The sequence below is a fragment of the Megalobrama amblycephala genome, linkage group LG22 (assembly GCF_018812025.1).
Source record: "Megalobrama amblycephala isolate DHTTF-2021 linkage group LG22, ASM1881202v1, whole genome shotgun sequence".
NCBI classification, from domain to species: domain Eukaryota; kingdom Metazoa; phylum Chordata; class Actinopteri; order Cypriniformes; family Xenocyprididae; genus Megalobrama; species Megalobrama amblycephala.
This window is the reverse complement of record NC_063065.1, coordinates 13,765,417-13,786,086: the sequence shown is the minus strand read 5'-3', so window position 1 is coordinate 13,786,086 and position 20,670 is coordinate 13,765,417. Positions and strand designations below refer to the sequence as shown.

At 36.9% G+C, this 20,670-nt stretch overlaps 1 protein-coding gene across 15 annotated transcripts in view; it reads left to right on the top strand.

Moving 5' to 3' along the window:
* Positions 1-20,670, top strand: part of cnksr2a (connector enhancer of kinase suppressor of Ras 2a) — a 104,131-nt gene that overhangs the window by 5,801 nt on the left and 77,660 nt on the right. For all 15 annotated transcript variants that reach the window (XM_048174726.1, XM_048174715.1, XM_048174713.1 and 12 more), the window contains one exon: positions 19,935-20,098. In XM_048174726.1, coding sequence (XP_048030683.1) covers positions 19,935-20,098 — 164 coding nt within the window. The remainder of the gene's footprint in view (positions 1-19,934; positions 20,099-20,670) is intronic.

Sequence of the window (20,670 nt, the reverse complement as noted above, 5' to 3'; positions counted from 1 at the left end):
CATGGCCTCAGTGCCTTGGTTAAAAGGTTACTATCAACAGATGTTGCAAACCAATGTGTTTGCTTCCGTGTATGATTATTGTGGCATTTTAAAATATTTCTTGTTTGTTTTTGTCTTGTGTTTAAGTGTTGACTATTCATGTGATGTTCTACTCTCCATACATTTGTCATGCACATATTATGACATAATATTGCAATTTGCATTGAACAACCTCTTACAGATACTTAAAGGGATAGTTCACCCAAAAATGAAAATTTGATGTTTATCAAATTTTCACAAACACAAATGATGATTTTTAACTGCAACCGCTGCCGTCTGTTAGTGGTATAATGCAAGTCAGTGGGAACTTGGACTGTAAGAGTAAATAAAACACGACAGACAAATCCAAATTAAACCCTGCCGCTCGTGACGACACATTGATGTCTTAAGACACAAAACGATCGGTTTGTGCGAGAAACCGAACAGTATTTATATCATTTTTTTTACCTCTAATACACCACTATGTCCAACTGCATTCATCACTCGATTCGTGAGGTCTGATCGCGCTCTGACAACAGCAGTGATGTCTCGGTCTCATTGAAGTATATGCGAAGTATATAATAATAATTGCATTATACCACTTGACAGACAGCAGCGGTTGGAGTTAAAAATCATCAATTGTGTTCTACTGAAGAAACAAAGACACCTACATCTTGGATGCGCTGGGGGTAAGCAGATAAACATCAAATTTTCATTTTTGGGTGAACTATCCCTTTAACCTAAATTTGTAATGTTGTAATGATGGCAGATTTTAAGTCATGGAAACATGACCTTTTAAGTTCACTCAAGACATTTCCTTGAAACAATTAAGCCAGCTGTTGTCTTCATGTCATAACTTTTGAAAGATCTAACACCTCAACCCCCCCAGTGTTCAGAATGCAACAGCTGGAAACACAGCTTCAGGGTGTCTGTGGGTGTGTATGACTGCTCCTTCCTTTTGATTAGCTTTCTGACCGCAGGGCTTTAGATCTAATCAAGTTCTGTCACATCACTGTGGCCTTGCAAACTCTGATAGGCAGCAAGCCTGTTCTCTCCATCTCTCTATCTCCATCTCTGACTTTCTCTTGCTCTTTTTCTTGCTCTTTTCCATAAGTGCTGTATGTATAATCATACATACGGCTACACCACTTTCCGTGAATACGGCACAAATCTCTTTTTGTTGTTATGAGAACTATTAGAAATGTTATGTAACATAAAATTGACCTTGCATGAAGTTTATTTTTATATTTCTTTATAATGCTGTTGACTGTATCTTAACCATGCAGGCCCTATTTTGTATGATTCAGGCCCTATTTGTGGAAAGTGCCATGTAACTGCAATCCGGGCCAACATGTTCCAGGGAAGAGAGAAATAAACATCTCGGCCTCTGATTGGAGGACCGTCTCTGATGCCAATGCCTCCATCTCTGTAAAGATTAGGGTGGAGCACTTTGGCTGAACTAGAACCAGCATCTGTGGTTTCCCAGTTAGACTGTGGTCCTGGTCTTGCTGTGCTTTTGTGGCTTGTGGTTTTACTGAGAGGCAGCACTTCTTTAGATAGAGACATTGCCTCAGAGGAGCGTTCAATATAACCAAGCGAGAAGCGACGCTGGGAGCTGTGCACTGGAGCCTATAAATGTGCTGACGGACCATTCAAGTCCTGAATCACCTACTGAGATATTTTGGTATCAAAATCAATTCGGCTGAGAATCGTTCATCACACGGATGCCTGTGATGAATAGTGATAACTTTTTATAGCTCATTAGACTTTGTTGTGATCATTTAAATATCCACTTTGTTTCAGATTTTTTTCCCCTTTCTTTTGAAAAATAAAAATATATGAAACAATTTTCTTCTAGAGCTTCTGTGCAGTCAAAAATGATTTTCCGCAATGCATTATAATCTGCATTGTAAAAAGTGCTATATAAATAAATGTGACTTGACTTGATATTTGTGTAATAAATTATTAAATAATAATCATTTATTATTATAAATAGAAAATATTATTTTAACATAATATAAATAATGAAATTAAATTAAATTCAGTTATCAACATACAGAATATAAAGCTATATAAAAAAGTGGGAAAAATCTGATTGGCTATTGTGCTTTGTCTCAGATTTTTCCTCAAATTCCTTGAAAATTATTATGGATTTTCTTTGCAAAAACAAAACTTGTATGTTTCTGTAATATATTATTGATAATAATAATAATAATAATAATAATAATTTATATTAAAAATCATTAAAACAATCTGATTGGATGTTGTGCTTTGTCTTGGATTTTCGCTCAAATTCCTTTGCAAATTCTTTTGGAATTTCTTTGCAAAAACAAAACGTGTATGTTTCTGTAATATATTATTGGTAATAATAATAATAATTTATATATATATAAAAATATGATTGGCTGTTGTGCTTTGTCTCAGACTACTTTTCCTCAAATTCCTTTGAAAATTATTTTGGAATTTCTATGCTAAAACAAAACTTGTATGTTTCTGTAATATATATTATTATTAATTATATATATTATAATTTATATTAAAAAATAATATATATCAACTCTTTCCTTTAAAATTCTTTGGTAAATATAATATAAAATATAATAATAAAAATAATATTTTTGATATTAATAATAATAATAAATAATGATTTTTCTATTATTATTGTTAAATTAATGATTAAAGTTGATCTATTAATATTATTATGAATAATAAATAAAAAGAGAAACAAATGAAATGATTTAGTGACATATAGTAAGATTTGTGGATAGAAAAATCAGAGAAGCTGCATGCAGCAGTATATCATGCCTGTCTATAAGAAAACAATTGAGATATTAAAGAGACCCCCTCACCACCACCACCACCCCTTCGGCTGCTACATGCTCATAGATCTAACGATTATATATAATTCAAAACCCTTCAAGAATTTCAACTCGTTCACTTTGAACAAGAAAACCTGAACTCATTTTCCTTTCCGGCATTCTCCACTTAAACTATTTTTTTAACAAACGAGCAAAAGAAGAATCGCAACTTCAGCTGAAATATCTTGACAGAAAGATGAAAGACCACGTTACGGCACGGCTCTCTCGCTCCACTACACACCCCGTAATTGATTGTCATGTAGGAAGGTGCATTAGCTGCTTTTTGTGACGTTTGCCTGAAATGACACGCTGTCGTTTAGTGGCGTTCAGCTCAGAATGGTTAGGTTTGATCATTTTTCTGACAGTTTATTAGGCTAATGTTGGTGTACTTGAGTGGAAAATGTATAGCAGGAGGTCGTCGGAGCATATGTACTCGCACACACGTGTATCGGGCTATCCAAGTAAGGCATTCTGGGGATTCCAGGCCTGTCTCCGGGGTGTGTCCTAAGGGAACACATGAATATTGTATTTCATATGACATGTGGCAGAGCTGGGAGGATTGACTGCGTGCGTGTGTGACAGAAATACAGAAATGGTAGAGAGCGAGAGGAAGAAAGCGAGGTTAAAGACCTTTGAATAATAATACATACACACACGCAGAGCTTTAGCACTGCGTCCTGGGCTGCAGCTTCAAGGGGCGGGTGTGTGGGTGTGTGGCTTGGCTCAGGGCGACTCTTCCCTCCTGTGAAAAAGTGTAAAAGTGTGTTTGTGTGCTGTCAGTGGGTGTAAAGGGTGTGAGTCATCTCTGAATCACTTTATAGAACTGAAGAACCGCAGTATAGAGAGAAATATTCAGCAAAACACTCCAGAAAGGTAGCAATACAGTATGTGCTCAGGAGGAGACTGTACACTCTGTGCTGTATCCTGTCTGCCAGAGCTCACATTTTTCTGGATGGTGATCTTAAGGTTGTCTGTAGTTCATAAGGAATGAAACCACAACAACTCTTCAGAGGCCGCCCCAAAAAAGTCATGAATCAAACAGGCCAAGAGCTGCAGAGTTTTACTGATGGGAGGAAAACAGATTCGCTTGAACAATTGTTTCGTGTCTGCAGGGAGTAGAGCATCTGTTAGGAGACAAACTGGGTGGGAAACACCTGGGCTTCTCTGCTGATGCCCTGGATTCAGATCATTACTCAAGAGTCAGTACCTGAGAGGAAACTGGCTTTTATAGGCGGTTGATGCGAAAACGGGACTCATGATCATATGTTGCTGCTTGGGAGCTGTTATAAACAACAAAGGTAGATAGGAGAACAGAAATGTTGTTGAGTCTGTGAGAGTCAGGTTTGTTGTCATTATTGTAGGGAAAGAAAAAGTGACAAATGAGATTTTAAAGGCCAATTCACACTGCACCGACCAATGCCGACGTCCACCAGATTACATGTCACTTCTCGGATGTTCCACAACCTAACAAACGCAGATTGAACATGAAAACAAGCACTAAACCCAACAAATGTTTCTGTTACTGTTAGTCGCCGTCTGTTGGTGCAGTGTGAATTGGCATTAATATATTCTGACTGCAAAATGAAGACTTTCTACTTCTCAGATTTTTTTTTTTTTTTTCCGGGAAAAATCCCCTAGTAATCTTGTCTATGTGTTCTATAGAGTTACAGAAGAGAGCCCAACAACATCTCAGACGATACACAGATTTGCAATCAGAAGTCAGAGATCTAAACATGAGTTCAAATGTTTCTTGTCAAATTCTTCTCATCCAAATTCTTACGGGTTAGGGATTTCAGAAGAGATCTCAGGAGTGTCAACTGTGCTCTAGTTTTGCCAAGATTATGGAATCCAAAATCAGAGATATGAACTTCAAGACCAAATTATTTGAGCTGTAATATCGACATTTTATTTTTATAGCTCTATACTGTTTGTCAATGTGGTCCCATTTGTGTCTATTAGGAGAAACATCTGAGAATATAGGGATAATATGAACAAAAATTGCATATGTAGATGTGTTTGGAGAATTTGGAGAATTTAGCTTTTAAAAATCTAAATCATTTTTGGATTTGTTTGGTTGACTGAGTGAGATTTGAAGATCAAGTCAGTGAAATTATTTGATCTTTCCATTACTAGTTGGTACTTCAATGAAACCTAATTGAGAACTCAGTTAAGTCTCCTGAGCAAAGAAAGAAGAACCGTTGAGCTATTAAATTTCTCTGGAGTTTTAGAAATGGTTACCGCAAGTATATTCTTTCCCATGCACTGAAACGTACACTCATCTAGAAAGAGTATTACCTTTTTTTCCCTGTTTTTATTGCAAGGATAGTGAACAGTCATGGTTAGGGGTGGACCCGAATATTTGATTTTTCGAATATTCAATCAGTATTCGATTTTTGGAATCTAATATTGAATATTTTTATTATTTTTTCCGCACACCTGGCATCCCCCTCACGAAACGGTTCTCATTCAGTCTTGAATGTTTACACTATAAAATCTGGCGAAATACAATACTATAAAGTGTTACCCAATTATCCTATATAGCCTAGCCGTTTTTAATAGGATGGACAGTTGAAGGAAAATGTTAGGCTTCTTTATTGAATGTATTGCTCTTAACAGACCTGCATTTTATATCACTAGTGCAGTGTCCTGGCGCTTTATTCCCCAACACGTGTAACTGTCTGTCGCAAATGTTATGCCATCCACAGCGTTACTTAATAAAGAAAATAACTTTAAAGGTGCCCTCGAATGAAAAATTGAATTTATCTTGGCATAGTTAAATAACAAGAGTTCAGTACATGGAAAAGACATACAGTGAGTCTCAAACTCCATTGTTTCCTCCTTCTTATATAAATCTCATTTGTTTAAAAGACCTCCGAAGAACAGGCGAATCTCAACATAACACGACTGTTACGTAACAGTCGGGGTGTACGCCCCCAATACTTGCATATGCCAGCCCATGTTCCCAACATTATAAAAGGCATTAGACAAGGGAAGCCAGTATTAACGTCTGGATGTGCACAACCAAATCATCAGACTAGGTAAGCAAGCAAGAACAATAGCGAAAAATGGCAGATGGAGCAATAATAACTGACATGATCCATGATATCATGATATTTTTAGTGATATTTGTAAACTGTCTTTCTAAATGTTTCGTTAGCATGTTGCTAATGTACTGTTAAATGTGGTTAAAGTTACCATCGTTTCTTACTGTATTCACGGAGACAAGAGAGCCGTCGCTATTTTCATTTTTAAACACTTGCAGTCTGTATAATGTATAAACACAACTTTCTTTATAAATCTCTCCAACAGTGTAGCATTAGCCGTTAGCCACGGAGCACTATCAAACTCATTCAAAATCAGAAGTAAACAATATAACAGTATACAATACACACATAATCCGCCGCATGCATGCCGCATGCATGACGAACACTTTGTAAAGATCCATTTTGAGGGTTATATTGGCTGTCTAAACTTTGTTAAGGCACTGTTTAAGGCAAGCGCGAGCTCTGTGGGCGGAGAGCACGGGATTTAAAGGGGCCGCAGCATAAAATCTGCGCGTTTATAATGATGCCCCAAAATAGGCAGTTAAAAAAATTAATAAAAAAAAATCTATGGGGTATTTTGAGCTGAAACTTCACAGACACATTCAGGGGACATCTTAGACTTATATTACATCTTTTAAAAACATAATCTAGGGCACCTTTAAATGAGCAACAGAAAAACTGCAATATCCCGCATACATAACTTTAAATATGTAGAGGACAAATACTGAGGATGGGTTACCATACCTGGCCTTCACATGTCACTTTATCTCTCCCTTTTCAGATGACAGGAAACAATCAGGAGATGAGGAGGGATTGGGATTGGGAAATGACTCAAGCTAGATTTTTATGACAGAGTCAAGTCAGAGCATGTGCACGCTTTTTCTCTATTAACAGATACTACCTACTGTAAAACCAAACAAGCACCTACTGTATAATGCAACCGCTAGCATGATACTTTTGAAGACCATATAGGCATCTCAAGAACTATACACAAAGAACCAGTTATATTTTGTTCACAGCCACAGAAAAGAAACCATTCTGGAATAGTGTGTTCATTTTGTTGTGGAAGACTGTATTTATGAACAATTCACTGTTGGTCCAAGCTCTTCAGCTCTCCTACTTTAGCAGAAGCTCGTGGACCGGCTCTGCACAGCTGGATGGCTCATTTTAAGACAGGGTTTATTTAACTGATGAATTTCTCATCTCCAGAAGTCCCCTATGGCTTTGAGATTAAGTGATGGCAAGGACGATTTAGTGGTGGACACACTCACACACACACACACATATTAAGAGCCTCATCACAGGTGAGAACGACGAAAAGCCTGTGTAGGAGTTCACAGCTGATTCATGGGTATTCTTATTCCATCCTTTTGCAATCTGTATTCATGTTTCTTTTCAGGGACGTTACACCTTTTAGTAATCGTAACTAAGGCTATATTCACACTGCAAGCCTTAGTGCTTATTGCTCAGATCCGTAATTTTGTTTGATTGTTCACATTATTTTTAAAATGTGGCCAAAATTAGATTTAAGTGTGAACTGGTCACGGCTCTTGCCAAAAGGCATGCAGCACGCTGTCATATGGAAGTAAACATGTCATGGTCATGGAGGCCATTAAAGTCAGGATTTACTTGTTAATTTATAAGGTGATGTACCATGGAAGCCAGTGAATTTGAGTGCAGGCGATAAGGAGGATGAGGACGAGGATTGAGCACTAAGACTTGTTAAGTGAGTGAACCAAGACTAAAAGTAGCAATGCTAACTTGACTATTCAATTGCGTGACAGTAGCTTAGCGTATATTTTACATAAACGAGCTAACTTTCCCCAACAAGTATCCTTGTATCTTACCAAGCCGTTACATTGTTGTATTCTGTCGATACATTATGTACACAACTTTAAAACCAAGCAAACTCTCTTATGTGGCTTTCAAAATTCTGATTCATTTTAGTGAATAGGTTTGTTCGAATGATTCATATACCCCTGGTTGCACAGACAAGGTCTAGTCCTAGACTAAAATGCATGTTTAAGCTGTTTTAACTGAAAGCAACATGCACTGACATATCTTAAAATATGATAGTGCCATTGTTTTGTCTCAGGATGCACACCAGTAATGTTTTTTCTAAGGGACTACTTAAATGTGTTAATTGAACTAAGGCCTAATCCTGGCTTAATCTAAGCCCTGTCTGTGAAACCAGGCCTAAATGAATTTGTAAAAAATATTCATTAATCAGTTTTGAGGCATTTTTATGTTTTGTAGCCAAATCACTTTGTTTTTGATTCATTTACATAAATCAGTATGTTTTCTAGTTTTATTAATTAGTAAATTTAGTAGTATTATAGTATTAAATTTACTATCAGATAGTAAATTTTCCAGTTGTTACTGTGATCTATTGTTTTTATGCAAGAATATGAATATATATATATATATATATATATATATATATATAAATTCATTACTCTAGTCTTCAGTGTCACATGATCCTTCAGAAATCATTCTAATATTTGATACTAAAGAAGCATTTATTATTACGGAGTGTCTATTTACACCCAAGTGCAAATAGCCCACCTCGTTGGCAAAGGTTATTTATACTAACTTCTAAGGAACATTATTGTTCCTTTTCTCATTGCATTTTAGCTCGGAGTAGCATGTGTTTTAAAGGTGCCCTAGAATTAAATATTGAATTTACCTCGGCATAGTTGAATAACAAGAGTTCAGTATATGGAAAAGACATGAGTTTCAAACTCCATTGTTTCCTCCTTCTTATATAAATCTCATTTGTTTAAAAGACCTCAGAAGAACAGGCGAATCTCAACATAACAACAACTGTTACGTAACAGTCAGGGTGTACGCCCCCAATATTTGCATATGCCAGCCCATGATCAAGCCATTAGACAAGGGCAGAACGTCTGGATGTGCACAGCTGAATCATCAGACTAGGTAAGCAAGCAAGAACAATAGCGAAATATGGCAGATGGAGCAATAATAACTGACATGATCCATGATAACATGATATTTTTAGTGATATTTGTAAATTGTCTTTCTAAATGTTCCGTTAGCGTGTTGCTAATGTACTGTTAAATGTGGTTAAAGTTACCATCGTTTCTTACTGAATTCACAGAGACAAGAGAGCCGTCGCTATTTTCATTTTTAAACACTTGCAGTCTGTATAATTCATAAACACAACTTCATTCTTTATAAATCTCTCCAACAGTGTGTAATGTTAGCTTTAGCCATGCAGCATAGCCTCAAACTCATTTAGAATCAAATGTAATACATCCAAATAAATACTATACTTACATGATCCGATGTATGCAAGCAGCATGCATGACAAACATCTTGTAAAGATCCATTTTGAGGGTTATATTAGCTGTGTAAACTGTGTTTATGCTGTTCAAGGCAAGCGTGAGCTCCAGGGGAGGGGGAGCACGAGAATTGAAGGGGCCGCAACCTATATATCAGTGCATAGTTAATGATGCCCTAAAATAGGCAGTTAAAAAAATGAATTAAAAAAAATCTAGGGGGTATTTTGAGCTGAAACTTCACAGACACATTCAGGGGACACCTTAGACTTATATTACATCTTTTAAAAAGAAGTTCTAGGGCACCTTTAAATAAATATTCAACAAGTGTAAATAAAGTGCCTGACAGGTATTCAGTAGTGGGAAAAAGTGTTTAACAGGTAGGGATAGGAGTAGGTGTAGGGCAGGACTATAAAGACAGGGACAAGTAATGTGTCGCACCATGTAATGTAGCATCCATTTTTGATTTTGATAAATATAATCATATACACTGAATATGTTGTTATTTTTGCATACTACCATGATGCATCCAAATGAATGCACTATCTCTGCACATTATGCAGATTTGTATTCTAGCCCTCCGCCTCCCCAGCACCACCTGCCTAGATCTGCTACAAGGGTGTCTCCATCTCTTTCTAGCAGCAGCATGTTTTCATGCATTTTATGTTCTAAGCATTTAGCAGAACCTAAATTGTACTTGCTCTGCAGCAGCAGCAATGTCAGATCTAGTCTGTAAAGACCAAACCTATGTACATTCTATTTACATTAATACAATCTTTTACAAACTATCCCAAGAGTTTGTCATTGTCGTTTTTTTAAAAGTGTAGCTTTAGATTAGTTTAACTTCTTTAAATTATAGGTAACTTGTAACTTGTAAATAAATGTAGTTACCCCATCACAGCTATCTGTAAACCATTAAATCGCAGGAAAGCACTTTGAGTTTCCCATGATCCCTTGAGCACTTTGTGCCCTTGAACGGTTGTCACGACAACCCTTTCAGTGGTCACCATGTCTGCATAATGCACAGCACAGCTACCAGAAATAAGGTGAAGAATGAAGATTGATAGAATATAGAGAGAAGAGCACAAATAAATGACATTGCTTAGACTCGGTCTGTGAGAGTTGGGAAGGTTCAGAATATCCGTAGCTCTAGAGCTTTTTACCAGATCGTTTTATCTATCATTCAATGACGGGAAGCCGGGGAGGTGTTTAATGCATGTCATATTTTAAGTGCTCAGGCTAAGCTTTTTTCTTTATATCCTTTTGGCCCATTTTTCTGGCTTTTTCTCTCTCTCCCTGCATTTTTACTGTGCTACCTGTCAGAGGAGGAGGCCATGTGCAATGAATAATGCACTATAACAGAGCGAGGCTGTTCTAATACTCCTGTACGAGTGAGTGTGTGCAGAGAGGGAGTGAGATAGGTGTCTGTTCAGGACAGAATATATGATCTGTAATTAATCTCTCAGATTTGTTAATAAATCCACAATAGTGATGAATTAATGGCACACTGCTTGAGTGTAAACAGGAGGCACATCTGCTACCTTCACTGCTGTTCCATGTGTGTGATCATTTGAGTGTGTATTTCTCACCTTTTCTCACCTCTTCCCTGTATATTAGGATGGAACAATATATTGGTGGAGCTAAAACAGTATATTTCTGTCTTCTTTATGGTACAACAAATTTAATTCTATAATAATATGTTTCTAAAGGATTTTCATCAACTAAAAAAACAAACAAGTTGATTAACTCAAAAAAAGGGAACATATTTAAAGGGTTAGTTCACCTAAAAATGAAAATTTAGTCATTAATTACTCACCCTCATGTCGTTCCACACCCACAAGACCTTCGTTCATCTTCAGAACACAAATTAAGATATTTTTGATAAAATCGGATGGCTCAGTGAGGCCTGCATTGCCAGCTAGATCATTTCCTTTTTCAATGGCCAGAAAGCTACTAAAAACATATTTAAAGGTGCCCTAGAACTTCTTTTTAAAAGATGTAATATAAGTCTAAGGTGTCCCCTGAATGTGTCTGTGAAGTTTCAGTTCAAAATACCCCATAGATTTTTTTAAATTCATTTTTTAACTGCCTATTTTAGGGCATCATTAACTATGCGCCGATATATAGGTTGCGGCCCCTTTAAATCTCCCGCACTCCCGCCCCGGAGCTCATGCTTGCTTTGAACAGCATAAAAACAGTTCACACAGCTAATATAACTCTCAAATGGATCTTTACAAGATGTTCGTCATGCATGCTGCTTGCATACATCGGATCATGTGAGTATAGTATTTATTTGGATGTATTACATTTGATTCTGAATGAGTTTGAGGCTGTGCTGCATGGCTAAAGCTAACATTACACACTGTTTGAAAGATTTATAAAGAATGAAGTTGTGTTTATGCATTATACAGACTGCAAGTGTTTAAAAATGAAAATAACGACGGCTCTCTTGTCTCTGTGAATACAGTAATAAACAATGGTAACTTTAACCACATTTAACAGTACATTAGCAACATGCTAACGAAACATTTAGAAAGACAATTCACAAATATCACTAAAAATATCATGTTATCATGGATCATGTCAGTTATTATTGCTCCATCTGCCATTTTTCGCTATTTTCCTTGCTTGCTTACCTAGTCTGATGATTCAGCTGTGCACATCTAGACGTTCTGCCCTTGTCTAATGCCTCGATCATGGGCTGGCATATGCAAATATTGGGGGCGTACATATTAATGAGCCTGACTGTTACGTAACAGTCGGTGTTATGTTGAGATTCGCCTGTTCTTCAGAGGTCTTTTAAACAAATGAGATTTATATAAGAAGGAGGAAACAATGGAGTTTGAAACTCAGTGTATGTCTTTTCCATGTACTGAACTCTTGTTATTCAACTATGCCAATATAAATTCAATATTTAATTCTAGGGCACCTTTAAAACAGTTCATGTGACTACAGTGGTTAAACCTTGATTCTAAAAAGCGACGAGAATACTTTTTGTGCACCAAAAAAACAAAATAACGACTTTATTCAACAAAATCTAGTGATGGGCGATTTCAAAACACTGCTTCATGAAGCTTTGAAGCTTTACGAATCTTTTGTTTCGAATCAGTGGTTCACACCGCCAAAATCACTTGATTTCGGTAAACAAGACTTTGTTACGTCATAAGTGTTTTTGAAATTTCAATGGTTCACGTGACTTTGGCAGTTTGACATGCGCTCCGAACCACTGATTCGAAACAAAAGATTCGTAAAGCTTCGAAGTTTCATGAAGCAGTGTTTTGAAATCACCCATAACTAGATATTATTGAATAAAGATGCTTTTTTTTTTTTTTGGTGCACAATGGCACATAATGGCATACCATACAAAAGTTTGGTGTTTGTATGATTTTTTTTTAGAGAGAAATGAATACTTTTATTTGCAAGAATGCATTAAATTGATCAAAAATAAAGACTTTTTACAATATTGTTACAAAAGATTTCATAATTACCATATGATACCAATATGATACCAATATGATGTCAGTCCGCTTCAGCTATGTGTATATTTAGTCTGAATCAGGTCAGTAACTAGTTGGCATGTCCGCTCTTCCTATGTGGAGTAGTACAGAATTTATACAAGTACAAATCCTTTCAAATGTGCTCATGTGAGTAGCCTTTATATAGCCTAGTTCTGTTGTGTTTGTTTTATGTTTGTTCTGAAAATAGACATGACTTTCTTTTCCTCACCAGAATTCCTCCACAACTTGCAACATTCTAAAACAACATTTGGAGGCAATAAATACTACATTAAAGCAATTCTAAGATATCATTCTATGTGTGTGTCGTGCGTACTTAAAGCCTGTCAATCACCCTCAGGCTGAATGATGCAAGGACATTGGACCTCTGCCAAAAGTGTATCAGTCTGCATGTGTTCAGCGATTAGAGTATAAATCTTATAACATGTTTATCATAAACTAGCGCTAAGACCCAGAATCTGCCCTACATAAATTTACGGTCAGGAGCCGCTACTGGTAAAAATAAATAACGGCTATGAGTATCAGCCAAAATGTCTTTATTGGTGCAACTAGGATCGTTGCTTGAGTTCATAGGCCTGGGAAGAAATATTTAAGGGCCTTGTCACAGGGCCCAATTGTCTTCCCTCTGATGACGGCCATAGGTACATTACCAAGATTAACACTGGGCTTTCACGTTCCCTCTCTACCCCTCTTTAATTCTTTCCTTTCTAAATCTCATCCTGTTGCCCACACATCATTATTAACCACATTAACTAACAATTAACTTTTCGCTGCACCTGTCCAGTATGTGAATCAGAGCCACAGCATCAGCAGAAGTTAGTCATCACGCTCATTTCAAGATTCTCATCTTCAGCCGTACCTTCCACATTAAATTCAGACCTGGGATCACCAACTAATTATATAACAACTGAAAGACTTGCTTATTAATGAGTCAGATATTGTTTAGCAGTAATGTGAGCTATTGTTATTCTTGCTGTCTTGGCCAATGAGTTTTGGCCCGTCCTGTTAATGAGCTGGATGATGATGGTTGCTTTAGATTTAATTATTAGAGGGCAGCTTGTGAGATTAAAGAAGAGTTCCTGTGACCTTCCCTCTTACAAACACTATCATAAACACATGCTGTAAGCAAAATATGTAAATCCTGCAGTTACGTACATTGTGTCGAGCAGCAGCTGTTCGGAGAGCGCGGCTGCTGTGAGACGTGCCGTTGGGCAACAGAATGTCCAAGACTGACAAATGCAGTCGAACAAGTGTGTGTCACTATGGAGCGAGTGTGTGTCGTCACCTGTTTGATGGTGACAGTTGTGAATGGTGGTGTTTTCGAAACTTGCTAGATCCCTCACTCTTTATTAGTCTGTTTCTCTGTATTTATAGCCTTTATAGTCACATCTATCCTGTACAGCTGACAGTAGCTTTATTATTTTGATTTATGTGTGCATCCTATCGGTGTTCAGAGGCTTTACAGTAGACAGTGCAGCAATCATTTCTGATTTGATTTAGGATGGTTTTGATTCTGGACACGGAGCTTTGCTGATATACACTCAGAAGAAAGATTTCTACATAACCTTCTGTCAGGCACTATATAATGTATATAGAACATTTTAGGGGTTCCCAATCCCATCATGGGATTGTTTTATAGATTTTGTTTTAATTCATTTTGTTTTAATTCATTTTCAATTTTAATTACATTTTATTAATTAAACAGCTCATAAAATGCTTTATCAATAGAAAAAAAAAAAAAGTAATTTAATTAAACATGAAAGTATTTTGCAGTCATTTAAAGTGTAGCTTCACTGATTTTCACCTCGCTTTTTCTTGCTACAATGTCAGTAGTATATTTAAATGAACGTTTACTTGTTGTCTCTGTTACCTGGGCTGAGAAATTCACATTTATTCATGAAAACTACAAATACTTCCGCATTTTTGTAACCCTGCCCACAGACAGTCGAATCGACCGAGTGTTATTAAAGTGCACATATTATGCTATTTGAAAGTTTCCTAAATTTGGTTTGGAGGTCTCCTACAACAGGTTTACATGCATCAAAGGTCAAAAAACACTTTTATTTTCTCATAATTTACGTTGCACATCACCATATTTTTTCAGTGATTCTCAAACGACTCTTTGGACGAATCAGTCTCTCTAAATCCCTCCTTTCAGTGAGCCTACCCTGCTCTGATTGGCCTGATGGCCCAGTCTGTTGATTCGATTTTACCATATAAATCTGAACACGATGAGTCCCATGATTAAATATTGGAAGAACTAGTTATTCCACCAGAGCCTCCATCGCAAGAACGACTTGACTTAACATCATTAACTATGCACCGATTCAGGCTGCGGCCCCTTTAAATCGCGTGCTCCCTGTGTTTATGAATTATACAGACTGCAAGTAGCCTGGGTGCCAGCCCGAACCCCGCCCACAACATTTTTTGGACGGGAAGTTCGGTCTGGACTCGATCCATTGTGGAGTAAATATGCTCGGCTCCCAGAAGGCCGAGCCAATCAAATTGCCAGGGCGGGCTTTAATCGATGATGGACAGGCTATCTGCGGTTACGTAACCACTCACGTCATCAAAGAGCACTTGGGGAGTTTGATTGACAAGCGATCTAACCAATCAGAACGCCGCATCCGCCATTTTGTCCGACAAAGCAGTCAGGAGTTAGAAGATTAACATCGGTGGAGTTAAACTTGAAAAATTGTGCATATTGACGTCTTTCCGCGTTTGAAACAACATTCATTCATGTTTATTTGATGCTATAAATGGACTAGTAGGAAGAGATGATCGGTTCACGAGCCTCTTGAGCTGAGGCGCTACAGCAATCTGTCACGATCATGGTCACAACACATTAAAGAGCCACAAAACGTTTTTTACTGTTTGAATTTTTTTAATAACTACACAGTTTGAAAGCTGGGACTTTGTTTAATATCATAAGTAACCTGCTCTGTCTCGTCTGTCGATGTGTTGTCAGTTTCCTCTTTGCTCCGCGATGTATTTTCCACTCTGTGTGGCGTGACAGCGCCACGGCTTGTCGGACAAAGCAACAGTAACTAAGGGGGGCGAGTCTTTGCGAAAGGTCAATTAGTTTACAACAATGATGGCTGTTGAAGAACTGAGATGTGTAGATTCCGCCATCGCGTCCGTTATAGAAGATATCGACAGCGCATTAATTTTAAAAGAGGAACAGAGGACCGCGATCAAGGCATTTGTTGATGGGAAAGATGTCTTTGCCGTCCTTCCTACGGGATTCGGCAAAAGTTTGATTTATCAGCTGGCCCCGATGGTCGCTAAGAAGAGTTCTGTTGACAACTATGCGTCGCTTAACATACGTCACTTACTCTGTAGCTCTGATTGGTTGTAGGTCTATCCAATTGAGGTTTTTCCTGGATCGGTTGAAATACGCCCCCATAATCAAAGCCCAATGGAGCAGTATCAGACTCATATTCTGACTAGAATTGAGTATGACCAAGTCAGGCTAGACTGCAAGTGTTTAATAATGAAAATAGCGACAACCGTGAATACAGTAATAAACAATGGTAACTTTAACCACATTTAACAGTACATTAGCAACATGCTAATGAAACATTTATAAAGACAATTTACAAATATCACTAAAAATATCATGTAATCATGGATCATGTCAGTTATTATCGCTCCATCTGCCATTTTTCGCTATTGTTCTTGCTTGCTTACCTAGTCTGATGATTCAGCTGTGCACAGATCCAGACGTTAATACTGGCTGCCCTTGTGTAATGCCTTGAACATGAGCTGGCATATGCAAATGTTTGGGGCGTACATATTAATGATCCCGACTGTTACGTAACAATCTGTGTTATGTTGAGATTCGCCTGTTTTTCGGAGGTCTTTTAAACAAATGAGATTTACACAAGAAGGAGGAAACAATGGTGTTTGAGACTCACTGTATGTCATTTCCATGTAGTGAACTCTTTTTATTCAACTATGCCAAGATAAATTCAATTTTTGATTCTAGGGCACCTTTAAAGTTTGTAAAACAAATCTTGCTCCATCCTTTATCATTACTCAAAGAAGTAAGAACGACAGACAATCTGCATTAATGGACACAATTTTAGGTAATAGTGGGCCACAGCTGATTAGCAGAAGTATTTCAGTAAGACAGTAATAACGTGAGTTAGCATGTTAGCCGGAGACATACACAGTATAGCTAAAACACAAAACTATGTATTTTGAACACTCGGTATAAAATGTTTACAGGTTGTGATTCTGAGGAACAAGTTGGTCCAAATAAAAAACAGTGTCTTCTCGACATGTAGCCTACACAATACGAACCAGGCAGCTACAGTGCAGAACGTAGGTGGGCATTATGCAGATGTGTTTACTGGTGACATATGAACTTCACGGCAATGGGATTCGAATTACAAACGACTCATTTAAGCGGTTCAGAGTCGGCTCTTTCATTTAAGAGACAATAACTTTATTTATGATGCACTTTCAGCTTTACAACTTTGCAGACTACATACAGCTACATTACATACTGCATGAAAGGTAATTTTTAAAAATCCATAATGGGGGCACTTTCTCTAAATGGTTATTGTAAGACTAGGTTTATCACTAAAAATTGTATCGTACTTTGTCTAATCTAAGCATTATGGTATAAATGGAACACTATGGCAACAGCTTTCTTACATGTACGCAACAGCGTTTTGGTTTGGTGGGAATAGACAGAACAGTTTTTTCCCCATCCATTTGGCCTAAAAACACAGTGTTTGTCAACCACTTTGAAATGTTGACTACAAACACTGAGGCTTTCCAGATTTTCCCGTCACAGTGTTCCATATTTACGATTCTTTACAGCCTTTAGCCACTGCCTACAACGCTTTGGATCATTCACTTTCTACTGCATAGACAGGCCAGTTTTATTGAAAACCCATTTTGCCAGTGGTGAAATAGTATATCTTTAAGACATTTCTCCTAGTATAGAAACTTTTTGGCATTAAAAATTGAATCAAGAACCATAGGGTTCTTTGTTAAACCCTACTGAACCTTTTTCTAGAGTGTAGATCTTAAAATAGTCTGATTTAAATAAACTTTATTATGCTCAATCACAAATTCTATTTATGTGCACTTTTTTTGGACCGTAATGATTCCTTTCCCTAAAATGAAGCTCTCCCTCAAACATAGGACGGCTTAGAGGTTATGATGTTGCTGAGCTGTCATTTACTGTCAGTTTGATGGATATGCGACATTGTTAGGGCGGAATACATGTTGTCAGTCATCATGTATAAATGTTGCACCCCTTGTATGTCTTTGTCTTCGCTGATTTTGGGGTAGTCTGAAGCAGAAGAGACATTGAAGCAGATGCATTTATTGGATAGTGTGCATGTGAGCATAGACAGCTCTGATGACATTATAATTCATTATCAGTTGCAGCTGCTTTAAATTAACTAAAGTGTTTTGAAATATTACACCAAAGTGGATCTGAGTCTTTTTTATGTTTGTTTATATACAAATGGATAGGTATGGCAATATTAATTTCAATTTTTATTTAGATACATACAATGTAGATGTCAAAATGACTCTGTTAATCATTAATAGTGGTCAAGTGCAATGTTTCTGAAATTAATTAAAAGAATATGCATAAATATTTATTCAGAAACCTTGCTCTTGTCCACTATTAATGCTTTGATGAGCAATTATTAAATGTTCAACACCATCTGCATGACTCATTTGCTCTCTAACAGAAACCAGGTCAGTGCTTCATTTACCAGTATCTTCACACAAGGGGGTGTGGGTAATATTAGATACTATTATTGAATGTTTATCCTCTTAATCTGAACACTAACCTTTGTGTGATTTATTCCATCTGAACAGTTCTGAGGCTAAGTAATTTTATTTATTTTTTTTGCAAATGGATAATAGTGATCTCTTAAAGGGATAGTTCACCCAAAAATGAAAATTTGATGTTTATCTGCTTACCCCCAGCGCATCCAAGATGTAGGTGACTTTGTTTCTTCAGTTGAACACAAATGATGATTTTTAACTCCAACCGTTGCCATCTGTCAGTCTTATAATGCGAGTGAATGGTAACACAATTTATGAGAGTCAAAAAATATGCATAGACAAATCCATATTAAACCCTGCGGCTCGTGACGACACATTGATGTCCTAAGACACGAAATGATCGGTTTGTGCAAGAAACCGAACAGTATTTATATAATTTTTTACCTCTAATACACCACTATGTCCAACTGTCAGAGCGCGATCAGACCTCACTAACCGAGTGCTGAACGCAGTTGGACATAGTGGTGTTTTAGAGGTAAAAAATGATATAAATACTGTTCGGTTTCTTGCACAAACCGATCGTTTCGTGTCTTAGGACATCAATGTGTCGTCACGAGCCGCAGGGTTTAATATGGATTTGTCTATGCATATTTTTTGACTCTTATAAATTGTGTTACCATTCACTCGCATTATAAGACGGCAACGGTTGGAGTTAAAAATCATCATTTGTGTTCTACTGAAGAAACAAAGTCACCTATATCTTGGATGCCCTGGGGGTAAGCAGATAAACATCAAATTTTTCATTTTTGCGTGAACTATCCCTTTAAGTTTTGTCAGATCTATAGATATATTTTTAATTTGTTAATAAGGGAATTATGGACACAGTAATTCATTTAGTTGGCATGAAATGGAAATTCACTCTATTTTATATCCATTTTCTAAATGCGTGTTATAGACCTTATTCAGAGCAGCACCATGACAGGTATGAAATTGAGGCTGTGAGGGATAGACTTACCGTGTTTTCAGTGGGATCCGCCGTAAAAGCTGTATAAAGCTCCTAGATTACTTATAATTTTCCACAGTTCAAGTTGTCTGGAGTTTTTTGCCTATACTGAAATTTCTTGGAAAGATATTTTTGCAGTGTTTTAACAGCAGAACAATCCTAAAACACATTAAATAACAGTACAACCCACTCTAGAGATGTATGTCTATCCCTCACAGCCTTGCTTTCATTCCCGTTAAAAATCAAAGATTCGAAGATTGTCAAGCTGAATGCATCTCTAAATGTTATAATTTAGTAGTAAATATCTACAGGTCTTATCTTCTTCCATCTTTCCGATCTTTTGGACATTTTAACCCATAAATCCCATGGCTTTGGGATGATGTTTTCAAGCGAATCAGGGTTGGTCCTAGATTGTTGATGTTTTCTTAATGTCTCTACAGGTCTGGATGACTGCTTGCAGCAGTATATTAAGAACTTTGAACGGGAGAAGGTAGGAGGTGACCAGCTGCTGAGGATCACCCATCAGGAGCTGGAGGATCTGGGGGTGTCCCGCATCGGACACCAGGAGCTGATCCTGGAAGCTGTGGACCTGCTGTGTGCTCTGGTGAGAGACTTCACTCTCCTTTATATGCTTGATCCTACATCTGCTGTTCAATACACTGTCAGCTGGCAGACACTGAGTCCCTACTGCACAAGTTGACAAAGATATAGAGATCACTTTGAGAAAAACTATTTCACATTCTGAAAAGACTAAAAACATTTGTTAGAATTTTTGACTGCCAATGACCATGAAGCATGAATATGAAAAAAAAAAAAAAATATTTTTTTTTTTACCTGGTCTTTTTTCACACAATATATCAGAAGAAAAAGAAAAACAATGAAACAAAATCTAGTAACTTAAAATTAAAAATAACAATATTACAAAATGTAAAAAAAAAAAAAAAAAAAAAAAAAAAAAATTAAAAAATACAGTAAAAAACAGTAATATTGTGAAATATTATTACAATTTAAAATAACTGTGTACTATTTAAATATATTTGACAAAGTAATTTATTCCTGTGATGCAAAGCTGAATTTTCAGCATCGTTACTCCAGTCTTCAGTGTCACATGATCCTTCAGAAATCATTCTAATATGCTGATTTGCTGCTCAATAAACATTTATGATTATTTTCAAT